This window comes from Olea europaea, chromosome 7 (assembly GCF_002742605.1).
Source record: "Olea europaea var. sylvestris chromosome 7, O_europaea_v1, whole genome shotgun sequence".
Lineage (NCBI taxonomy): Eukaryota > Viridiplantae > Streptophyta > Magnoliopsida > Lamiales > Oleaceae > Olea > Olea europaea.
Genome location: NC_036243.1, coordinates 25,333,206 through 25,345,569, shown reverse-complemented (window position 1 = coordinate 25,345,569; position 12,364 = coordinate 25,333,206). Strand labels below are relative to the sequence as shown.

Genomic DNA, 12,364 nt, shown 5'->3' with positions numbered 1-12,364 from the left:
GATCATGGAAATATCAACTCTCACCAGTCTTATTCCTCACTTGAAAGAATGCCAGAAATATCTTCGAAATTTGATTATCATGAATTGTGAAAAATTGAGAGAATTACCTGATGATCTACACAGCTTTCGGTCTCTTGAGTCTTTAACAATAATTGGATGTCGAAGTCTGCAATCAATTTCTTGTCAAAGTGGACAAAAAGGTCTCCCTTCTCTTCGATGGTTGGACATTTTTGGTTGCTCTGAGCTGAGCTGAGCTGCCTACCAAGTGAAATGATTGAGTCCATTAGGTGTCTGGAGTTTCTACGAGTGAGTAAATGTGACAAACTCGTTTCTTTTTCAATAGATTTGGGAGAATTGCCTTGTATCTCAATGTTATGTATAAGCAATTGTCTTGAATTGAGGAGTTTGCCCAAAGGAATTGGTCGTCTTAACAACTTAAGATATTTGGAATTTGGTAGATTCTCAAAATCGATTGGTTACAACTCATTCCAAGCCGCTCTTGACAATATCCAACAATCCAAATCTCTCTGCAGATTGAATTTATATGGTTGGGAACATGAGGACTTATTGCCATATCAACTTCAACATCTTACTTCACTCGAAAGCATATCATTAACTGGTTTTGGAATTGAAGCATTGCCAGAGTGGTTTGGGGGTCTGTCATCTCTTTCAAGATTAAACTTGATGGATTGTCAAAAGCTTAGGCATATGCCCTCTAAGGAAGCGATGGAACGCCTCACCAAGCTAGAACATTTGTGTTCTTAATTGTCCATTGTTACAGGAGAGATGTTGGGAAGAAAGAGATCCTGATTCTGAGTGGTCAAAGATTTCACATATTCAGGACATAGTTGGATTGTAACAACGTGGGTAAAGAGACCTGAGCTATATAGTTGGTAAGTAATTGAGCAAAATCACTTCAGTTTTCATTATTTGTTTTTATTATAGATTATAATGATTTACTGTATGTTTTAAATATAAATTAAATATGCCTAAGTAGAGTTATTAATTAATAAATCGTCTTGTGTATTTCTCACCCAACAGATTGCCAATATATCAATCGCTATTTTTATTTGGAAGTACTTGTTATTGTAATTATTTTTGCTGGTAAATTGAAAATCATATTAAAGAATTCTATGGATTTTTATTAAAGAAATCTATGGATTTGTTAATAGTATATATTTTCACTATATTGTATTTATTAAAACAGTTTAAATTTGACGAGGTGCTCAATTTGCCGATCAATTATATATATATATATATATTCTTAACCTAGTATCTATTCTAAAGTACATTAAGCCCCTATTCAATGCCCAATAAAAAGATTTTTTCTGGCAGAAAAAGGATTTTGGAATAATGAGTTTTAGATAATGTATAGTTAAAAAGTAAGAAAATATTTTGGATTTATGTGTAAAATATTTTATTGTGTGAATGTGTGTTTGAAAATGAGTTTAAAAAAAAAAAAAAAAGACTTCCCCAGGAATGGTAGACAAACAAGAGCTAAAGTTATTTTCTAGATTTCATATATATATATATATATGCAAAATTAATTTATTTTTCCTTTCATTGTTGTCAGCGGAACGTGGGTATAGATTAGTCAAATGTTTGAGGTGGAAGATGCGTTTTGAATATTTGACGTGAGTTTGAGCAAAAATAAACTTCTTCAGCATAGATTCTCGAGGGAGCTAGGTTGCACTCTTCAACAGTAGTTCAAGAATGATTGCAAGTATTGTGTTTGAAATACAAAGTGCGGGGAGTTTATGAATTGTTAGTTCTTAATACTCTATATGTCCAGACTATTTGCTTTTAATTATTTCTTAATGTTTATTAAAATACTATTCTGCTTGTATTATTTCCTAGAACAAGGGATTGCTTGTTCTTAATTATTTCACCGGTCATGGAATAACATGGCTTTGATTTTGTTTTAAGTTTATTTACACATTGTTTGCAACTTACACAACTAGAAATTTTCATTTCCCTTTTGTACATGTGCAGAACACATCGATTAGTTTCTTTTAGCAAAGAATACATAGCACAGTCCAAAGTGTTGTATTCTTAACTTCAGAAAGTTATTTTCTTCCAAGTACATTCAGAATTAAGATAAGGAATGCCAAATATGAAAATAAGAATTTTTTTTTTTTAAGGAAAACTATGTTTTATTAAAACCCTTGCTAATGGTGGAGAAAAACCATAGTTACAATACGAAACAGACAATCAAAAATAACAAGTAGGATCTCAATAGACACCATTATCCAAAATTTCAAACTGCATAAATCACTTCCTCAAGTAAACAACCCCCATCATATCTAGACGAAGTAAACCTCGAGTAATCCTTGGCAAATCTGTCCAGTTATTAAAACGTTTTGATAGGCCCTTAGCTCCCAATCTCGCTAGGCAATCTACCACTTGATTTCCTTCTCTCCATTGATGTATCACTTGGTAATCAAACGTCGGTAATAACTCCAAAAGATTATCCCAATAGTCCCACAAATACTACAAAGAGCATTTCCAGGTTAGTAACCATGAAACCACCAACAGTGAGTCACACTCAATGTCAATATGATTTACCCCCAACTCATGGCATAACTTTAAACCTTCAATGAGTGCTCTCAATTCAGCTTCATTATTTGTCCCGTTACCAAAATTAATATTGAACGCTGAAATCAATTCACCTCTTTCGTTTCTAATCACTCCCCCACCACCAATTTGTCTAGGATTCCCAAGACTGCTACCATCCATGTTAAGTTTTACTCGATTATAAAGTGGTTTTTTCCACGAGACCACCCGAATCTGCTTTGTTCTAGCTGGTGCTCGAGGTATCTTGAGCATTCGAAGCACATACTCATCTTGACTAGTTAGCAGCTTGGCATTTGACAGGTTAAGAGATACCTGTTGTAACCAAAATTTAATCGATAAGAACATGTCTTCAATAGATTCAAGTTTACCTTCCATCCTTGCTTTACATCTTCTTGTCCATAATCTCCAAGTAATTAAGCTTGGAAGCAACCCAATCAAGCATCCCACCTGTGAAGATTTTTTTGCTCTGTTCCACCATAAATTGATTCTTTCTACCCAGCTTTGTCTAGCTCTCCAGCGCACACCTACAAAGGCAGCTACTTTCCTCCACACCTTGTCTGTAAAGTCTCCAGAACTTAGGACACGAGAAGCATTTTCCTCATGACCTGTAGAACAACAATCACATTTGGATGCAAGGCTAATGCCAACTGACTTAATGCGTTCATCAACACATAAACTCCCATTTAGAGCTCTCCACATCAGCACAGAGACACGTTTAGGCAAAGCATTATTCCACACCCAAGCCGCCCATTCAACTTGCTCAACTCGCACCCTCACCACCTCCCAAGCCGATTTTGTAGTAAATACTCCATGTCTATGTGGTTTCCAAATTAACAAATCATTTCCCATTCTTCGAGCTCCAACCAGAGATACAACTTCCTTGGCTAGAGTATCACCAACAAGGTTTTTCAGCCAAACCATATCCCATCCATTTTCTAAGCAAATTTCATTAATTTTCAGCTTCGGTTCTACAACCTCGGTTACTTGTGCACATAGAGGGCCCCCCGCTATCCATTTGTCGAACCAGAAAGAGCAAGATCCATCTCTTATCTTCCATTGACTAAGTTCAATCACCTCAGAGAGGCAATCTCTTGTAGATTTCCAGAAGCTAGTCCCAATATGCTTTAAATTAGTTATATCCAATATCCCCTGTTTGGAGTATTTTACTCTAAAAAATCTTGCCCATAATGAATCTGAAGATAGAAAGCGCCAAGCAAACTTCATGTGTAAAGCCCGTTGAACATCTTCAAATTTTCAAATCCCAATCCCTCCCTCCAACACAGGTCGGCACAACTTTTCCCACGCGCACCATTTTTTCTTAGTCCTCCCATTGAATTTTCCCCAAAAAATGAAGGGCTATACTAGAAAAGACATGACGTAGAAGCACTAGCCTCCCCCCTTGGGATAGTAAAAGCATCTTCCAACCAGCAATTTTTTTTTCTGAATTTTACCAATCATAGACTCCAAGTGTCGAGCACTAAGCCTTCCCTGCACAATCGGCACCCCCAAATACAACATTGGAAATTGGCCCTCTTTAAACCCTGTCTCCTGTATGATATCATTTTTCTGCACTAAAGAAAACTTTCTGGAGAAAAACATGGCCGACTTTTCTTTATTGATAAGTTGCCCAGACCAATCTTCATATACTTCCAACACCTCCATTAATCCTTTCATCGACTTGTTACACCCATTGGCGAATATAACAAGATCATCCGCATACATAAGGTGAGAAACCAAAGGAGCACCTCGAGGATGAGAAAATCTCCCAATTGGTCCAGTATCAAAGTTTTTCTTCAAGAGTCTAGTCAGAACCTCCTGCATAATAATGAAAAGATAGGAAGAGAGAGGGTCTCCTTGCCTCAGACCACGCCTGGACTTGAAAAATCCTTGAGTGGTGCCATTCATCATAATTGAATACCAAGGCTTTGTTATGCACTGGTCAATCAATCGGCAAAATCTATCTGGGAAGCCAAAAGTTCATAAGACATGTTGCAAAAACCGCCAGTCTACCCTATCATAAGCCTTTGCCATGTCCACCTTAACCATCACATTTCCTCCTCGCACCTTTTTATTCATAGATTATACTAACTCCTGCGTTAGAATGATATTTTCAACAATGTTTCTTCCAGCAACGAAAACTCCTTGCTCGACTGAAATAATTTTAGAAAGTAAAACAGCCATCCGAGATACCAGAATTTTTTAGAAGACCTTATAGATTACAGAGCATGGACTTATAGGTCTAAATTTATCAAACCCATTCGGTTCCTCCACCTTCGGAATGAGGACAATATAAGAGGATGTGTAAAACCGATTAAGCTCTCCTCCTCCAAGGAAATCCTATGCAGCTTCGACCACTTCCTTTTTGACAATATCCCAGCATTTGATAAAAAACTTGATCCAAACCCATCTGGCCCAGGGGAACTATCCATGGGAATCACAAAGACAGCCTCTTTTACTTCATTTTCAATCGGCATAGCACAAAGATATTGACCCTCTTCATCAGTTAAGGTATCATCAATCAAGCTAGATAAATTTGGTACTGCCCCCACGTGTTCTTCAGTAAGAAAATTCCGAAAATATCTCACTGCCTCCATATGTATTTGTTGTGGAGAAGATAATTGAGTTCTATTTTCTAGCATCATTTGGTCCAACCTCCTATTTTTTCGATGTTGGGCAATGACAGCATGAAAAAACTTAGTGTTGTTATCCCCCTCCCTAAGCCATCGCTTCTTTGCTACTTGAGAGAGTCTTATTTCTTCTCGCTTCTGCCACTCCGCTAACTCAATGTTGGTCACTAAAAAGTCCTGTTCCACATCATACGAGAACCCCTCTTGCAATGACTCTTCAAGTATCTCTACTCTCTCCTGAAGCTCTAATATAATGTGGTCAACCCTTCCAAAGACTTTTTTATTCCACACTTTTAGCGCCAATTTAGTCCTTTTTAGCTTTCCAGCCAACTTTTGTAGACCTCCCAACGCCACATCCTGATTACAATCCACCCACGCTTCCTTAAGACAAGACATAAAGGTTTCATGTTCACACCACATACGCTGGAAACGAAAAGGTGAGGGTCCATATGAGACCCTTGGCTGCTTAAAATGTATAAGCAATGGACAGTGATCAGATGTCTCCTTCGCCAACAATCTCAAGCCCATATTCGGGAACAAACTGGCTGCCATGGAATTAGTAAAAGTTCGATCAAGTCGAGCCCAACTCCTTGTTGCTCCATCTTGGCCATTGCACCATGTAAACTTCCTCTCCTCCGCATTTAGCTCTATCAACCCACATCTATCAATACAATAGTTGAAATCATCCATCGCCACCATTGGACGTGGTCTCCCACCCTTTCGCTCTGAATCATTTCTAATGATATTAAAATTACCAGCAACAATCCTAGGTAAATTGCTAACCATAATGCTCTCCAACTCCTGCCATAGCAACCTCCTTTCTAGAGCAGAACATTTAGCATAGACGAAAGAAATTATTACTGTACTTGATCCCTTAGAAAAGATGCCATGTATAGCCTGGTTCGATGCTCCCACCCAATCTACTACAAACTCCTCTCTCCAAAAAATCCAAATCTTACCTCCCTCTTGCTCATTAGACACACAATTTGCAAATTTTAATTTTCTGGCCAACATTCTCATCCTGCTCTCACTTTGAAAAGGCTCTAACACTACCAAAATAGCTACATTATGTTTACTTACCAACTAACCGATCCTCCGTCTTGACGTGCCCACTCCCCGCACGTTCCAAATCAAACATTCATCCATCATAGATTCAACCTGTCGGGGTGTGCTCGCGCCCTATGTGAAAACCTAACTGAGGGACCCTTAATTTTTCCTTTTGATATCCTGCCTAACTCTGAATCAGAATTACAATCAGCATGTCCATCCTCAAACTTCTCTCCATCAGACCCACCGTCTGTTAAATTTCCACATGTATTTTCCTGTTCAGATGTGTGACTCGTATCTATCATCACCGAAACACCTTTCGTATCCTCTGTACCAGATTTAGAGGAGTTAAAATGACCCTTCACGACTGTGTTTATCTCCTCACCACTCACGGGTTGCACCTTACCATCCTCTAACATCTTAGCCTGGTTCTCCATTGAATTCGTAATGATGACTTCTTCACTCTCCGATAGGAGCACATCTAAAGCCTTACATTGAACTACATTATGTGTTTGTTGAGCAACTATCTCCTCATCGCCACGACCAGGATCATTGGTCACCGAGTCATTCTCAATATGTTTATGATTTTGCATAATAACTTGAAGACAAACCTGATTCTCCTTGGATTTAGCATAGTTTAAATTTTCTTCACCTTCATTTATCTTCGTAGTTCCACTTGGTGTTGCATCATCAATCTGCTTAGTCCCACTCGGCTCTACAACCTCGACCTGCTTAGTTCCACTTAGCTCAGCAACATTAATCTGTTCTACCACCAACCTACCTTCATTTTGAATTTTTCGCCATTCCCGTCTTTCCTTCACCACTGGATCATCTTTTTTACTTTTTCCTTTCACTGGCTGCACATCCTGTCCAACTCTACAAGCTGCTGCAGGATGCCCCTGTCTTCCACACTTCGTACAATAATTGCCCATCTTCTCGTAGCTTACTTCCTGCCATATGGTCTTCTTGGATGAAATCGTTATCGGAAATCCCTCAACCATCTCATCCAGTAAATCTACCTCTACACACATTCTCACCCCCGTTGCCCTTGTTCGATTCAAAGTGGCATGATCTGTACCCAAAAATCTTCCAAACAGAGTTGCAAACATCCGAAGACAATCCGGTCTATATAAGTGCATTGGTAATCCAGGAAGGAAGATCCATTGAGATGTTGTAGAAGGTTCTTTATTCAGATCAAAATTAGGAGTCCACTTGAACATGCGGAACTTAGCACCCGCTAAAGACCTGCCCTCTCGAGCCCAAACATGAAAAAAATCGGCTTCATTCTTCAATTGGATAAGGACGTGAACGGCATCCATAAAACTGATAATTGGAGCCTCTTTCAACCCCCACATTTTTACTACCACCCGTCTCAAATCATCAATATTTGGCCGTGTAACCAAGAATTTTAACACTAGAGCAAATTTGAGATCATCCGCAAGCTTCTTCGTCTCTTGATCTGTAAAAGAAAATCCCAACAGCCCATTCATCAGTGTTGGGTTTTTCATTGGAATAGGAGGAGATTTCATCACGTTTCCACCTCCCAATCGTGCAACTTCTAAGAAAGATCTCCCCTGCTGGACAGATTTGGTCAAATCTGTGTTTCCATCAGGATCCGACCGTGGCTCCGACCCCATCTGGGTTGTCACCACCACCATGACGGTGGGTCTCGAGATGAACCCTACCCAAATCGGTGGGTCTCGAGACGAACCCTACCTAAATCGCCAAACAATAAGAACTTCTGTTCGTAAACTTTGTGAAAAATGTTGCCTAATCCGTAGTAATGGCATCGATCAATGAAAATTATTACTTGTGAAATGAAGAAAGAATCGGCCACATTAGAGTTATGAACCATTGGCTTTGTTCTTACTCAAAAATAGTAATGAATAATGAAATAGTGAATTTGTAGATGCTAATGTACATTGTTGTGCTTGATCCACAAGTAAGGTCTGGAATAATTCAGCCAAATTATTTCCTAAACCATACAATTCAAATCAACAATTTTTGCACCCAAAAACAAAGTAAAAAGAGAAATATAACTCCTAAGACATCTAACGAGTATATGAGTGTATTTACAAAGAAGTGGTGTAGCAATGTAGTTATTACATTGAGGTCGAGACATAAAATACGTCTCCTCCTCGTCTTGGATTTCGATTCTATATTTCTTTTGAGATATATTTAGTTGTACATAAAAATAAATTATACTTACTCTTAAACTAAGTATTTGCTTAACATGATTTTCAAGTTACTATTTTCTACAAAGTAAACTAAAACTCAGTAACTTAATTGAACTGAATGTTATGGTCAAATCAACAAATTCAGATCAATAATCATTTTGGACTCCAAATTAAAAATTTCCTACAGTTCTTAGCAATTTGATAGTTGATTGCTTGATCTCCGAGCAACACAATTCATTTTGATTTATAGTAATTGTAGGCCTTGCATAATCCACAATTTGTTGTGGTATTTTAATCGGAAATCAATTGTATCATATCTATGTTGATTTAGGGAAATCTTGAAGTGGGTTCTATTGATTTTTGTTATGCGTGGCTTCTTCACATACTTCAGATTCGTGTTTTCATGTATATTTGACTACATCAGGACATAAATTTTTGAGAATTACAGTTCAAAATCCGTGCAGTGTTTGGGTAATTGGGTTGGTGTAGATGGGGAAACCATTACTTTATGAGATATGGGAAAAACCAGCTACAATTTGTATAATAGGCATATGTAGTGCAATATGGTTCGACATACAGAAGAACATTGGGTATTCATATGTGGGCTTGAGTTATGATACTGTAGTGGAAGATCACCTCTGGGGGATAATAACATCTGCTTGATCACATATTAGTGTTCTTCATTATCATTAGTATTTGTTGTTTCGTAAGGAATGCTAGTTCTAGGGAGAGTGACTGCAGTTGGGTATTCTTGTGTCGTTTTTTGGGTAGACTACAATTTCGTCGGAGAAACGGCCTTCATCTAACTTGGATCTTTATGGATTTTTCTCACCTCCTATCAGTTTTGCACCATTTTAGTCTCTCATCTTTACGTCTATAATTGTTCCGCAAGTGAGTTTCCTTAGTCATTTGTCAAGAATCATTTGTGGATACTCTGCTAGGATGGATTGTGCTGATATGTATATTCAGTTTGAAGAAGTCTGGTACATATAATTTCAGCTTTCTTGAGATTGAATTGGTGACAGATCCTTCTGTGCCGTCAGTGCATTTCATAGCTTCAGGGGACGATAGAACCTTGCAAATGAGCACATTGCCAGATGTCGATAGCGATCTTGTCTAGCTTCTGGGAGAACTATTTATACTACAATACTTCGGGTTTATCAGGTCATTTAGCAAATGCTGTAATAAGGTGTTACTTCTAGGGGGTTGCTTTTACTGCTTTTCAGATCAGCATGAATGTCAAATGTTTTATGACACCATATGGAGAAATTAGTCACCCACGTTGACGAAGCCTTGTTTATATTATATGCTAAGTCTTACTCCAGGTAAATTTGGGATCGACTACTTGTGTGTTTTTTTTTTTTTTTTTTTTTTTTTTTTTTTTTTTTTTTTTTTGTCAATTTCATTTATTTTGTCACTATAACTACCCATAGGGATATTTTGTCACAAGACCTATAATGCAGCAAAAGCATTGTCTTAATCATGGATTATGTATTTTTCCACTTCGAAAAGCAAAAGGTTGTCATATTAAAGATGTAGAGCGAGTAATTTGCCTTAGTACAGACCTGATCCTTGTGAAGACCCGCCCACAAATGGGACGAGGATTTCCCTCTTAATCGGGTTGGTGAGACAGTGTAGAAAATTCAGTCATGAGACAGGTACTGGTAGGGACACGGGATGGGATTCTAGTCCAGCCCCGTCCAGAATTTTTTTTTTTTTTATTTTGATATAGTTCTTGTTCGGTCCCCATTATGTTCAAAATACATTTTTTTCTCTATTATTTTTAACTATACATTTTTTAATAAAATAATATTACATACAAACCCAAAACTTTTCTTTATTTTTTAACCATACATTCTCCATCAAAATACTATTCCAAAATCTTTTTTGAGCAAAAATTGGGGCTCAAACAGGCATTTAAAATAATTGTTTATACATACAATGGATTCAGTTAATTGGAAACATTAAATTGAAGGCCACAAATTCACTGAGGGTCTATTTGATGATAATTTTTTAGAATATGTCCACCTCTCTTTTTATGGAGTATTTTTCCAACCTGAACCCGTCCCTAATTTTTTCTCTTGGTTAACATTCAACTATATAACAGCATGTGATCATCAACCTTTCATAACTTTGATTTCTGATCATAATAATTGGTTCTGGAGTCATATATTATAGGGCGGCTGGTGGCTGTGTTTGTACATATTTTTACGGCATTTTTCTTCAGTATTGTGCATTTGCTTTCTCAAATTTATGACATTTTGGAAGGAAAGATTAATTAGTAACCTAAATTTTGGTCAATAATATTGTCTAGTGTCGTAGAATCCAAAGTTGCATTCTACATGCGTCAACACCCGTAAACGAAAAGTAAAACAAGGGGAAAAACATTACAGAATTCATTATAAGATGCAATTGCAATGTCATTCATAAATATAAACATCAATAGAGTTTTTTAGAACTACATTTTGGCATCTGCAAATGAAAGAATTTTGAAAGTGATGAATAACGGTGAATACACAAGACTCAGTGCTAAAATCAAGTGATATATTGCTACCCTCAAATGGGGCAAATAACCCCCGACTTATACCCCACAATAAGGCCAAGTTTGAGCCATATTAATGTAAGAATGAGAATGAAAAATATAGCCGTTACAAGTCCCACATAAGACATAGAAAATCAAATATGGTGACTTGATATGATGGATAACAATTATATTTTTTATTTTAATGGGAAAATAATAGGAAACAAACAGGGGCTAAATATACATGAAACAAATACAACTTCCAATTTGGAAAATCAAAGCTGAAGGTTCAATGTGCACTTTGAAGAACTGCAGAATATATTGATCTATTCTAATGGGCATGGAATGCAATATCATTTGGCTACAAGGACCTACAAGTGACAAACTAATTAATCTCTTCTACTGGTATAAAAATAAATGCATTAAGAGGGTTCAATTTAACTCTCAATCAAGTAATTGACCAAATGCAAATACACATCAAATTTTTTTTATACCGGAGGTTCACCCCCAAAGTTAGAGACCCTTTCTAAGCCCTTGTTTGAAAGTGATTTATTGAAAATCACTTGTGTCCCACACTCATTTTAAAACACACAACTCCAAAATAAATAAATAAAATTCAAGTTTTCCATAATATTTTAACCACGTATCCTTCAAAACAAAATCAATTTTCAAACAATCACAAGCACTAACTGTAGGGTTCCATATCTTCTTTTGAAAGATAGTTGCGGGCCTGACCACCCGAGTCAAATTTCATTACTCCCCTTTGTAGATTTGTATAGTGTTTATGCACAACAATTTTACAGTGGTAAAGGGTGATATTATTTGACTAAATAAAAAGATATAACAAGTACGTTAAAAATTAATATTAGCATGTGGTCTCGAAGTTTGAACGATTGACGCTAATGTATTTGAAGGTTGGGGAACTTTTGAATCCAAGGCATTGAGAGACAAATATCAGGATAACATATTCATAAGATTCAAAAGTTATAAAGGATAGTACGAGAAAAGAATCTCAAAATGCTTGGAAGAAGGCAGAAGGACAATATACATATCTGGTTCATATATGATTTATACAATTGAGGTAATAGTGATCTTCAATACACTATACGTTATCTGAAAACATTCCAAAAGAAACGCCAAATTGAAAACAATCAGGTAATAAGTAAAGTTGATTTGAACATGCATATCCAAATTTAGATCATCCAAGAAGCAGATTGAATTTTATATTATGCAAGATTAATATTGTTGACAAACTGAGAAAGATAATCTTCTAACAGTTGAAGCTCAAAGTTGGCTCGTACAAATATAAAAGCATGCACAACAATTTCACACAAAGTATTTAACAAACTATTAAAACTTGTTCAAATTGCAGTTATTGATAATTTACTCACTAGATGGGGGGGGGGGGGTGTTTACTA

General features: G+C 36.8%; 2 protein-coding genes and 1 pseudogene across 2 annotated transcripts; 2 read left to right on the top strand and 1 right to left on the bottom strand.

The window, feature by feature from the left end:
• The first annotated feature begins 270 nt into the window (after window positions 1–270).
• LOC111398108 (plant intracellular Ras-group-related LRR protein 4-like) lies at window positions 271–765 on the top strand. The gene has a single exon (XM_023025064.1). The coding sequence runs from the start codon at window positions 271–273 to the stop codon at window positions 763–765; it is 495 nt and encodes a 164-aa protein (XP_022880832.1).
• Window positions 766–4,653: 3,888 nt separating this feature from the next.
• Window positions 4,654–6,221, bottom strand: LOC111398107. Its single transcript, XM_023025063.1, has 2 exons — window positions 4,829–6,221; window positions 4,654–4,724 (listed from the first exon to the last, which is right to left on the bottom strand). Exons 1-2 carry the CDS (start codon window positions 6,219–6,221, stop codon window positions 4,654–4,656), a joined length of 1,464 nt encoding a protein of 487 aa, XP_022880831.1.
• A 2,689-nt stretch (window positions 6,222–8,910) lies between these two features.
• LOC111397746 lies at window positions 8,911–9,545 on the top strand (annotated as a pseudogene).
• Window positions 9,546–12,364: the final 2,819 nt, after the last annotated feature.

Excerpts from the sequence above, each read along its gene's own strand:
- LOC111398108 (XM_023025064.1), top strand. The coding sequence starts at position 271 with ATGATTGAGTCCATTAGGTGTCTGGAGTTTCTACGAGTGAGTAAATGT.
- LOC111398107 (XM_023025063.1), bottom strand. The coding sequence starts at position 6,221 with ATGAGAATGTTGGCCAGAAAATTAAAATTTGCAAATTGTGTGTCTAAT. Across the intron at positions 4,725-4,828 it reads AAGGTGGAGGAACCGAATGG|TCGAGCAAGGAGTTTTCGTT; the intron begins GTTTGATAAATT and ends AAATTATTTCAG.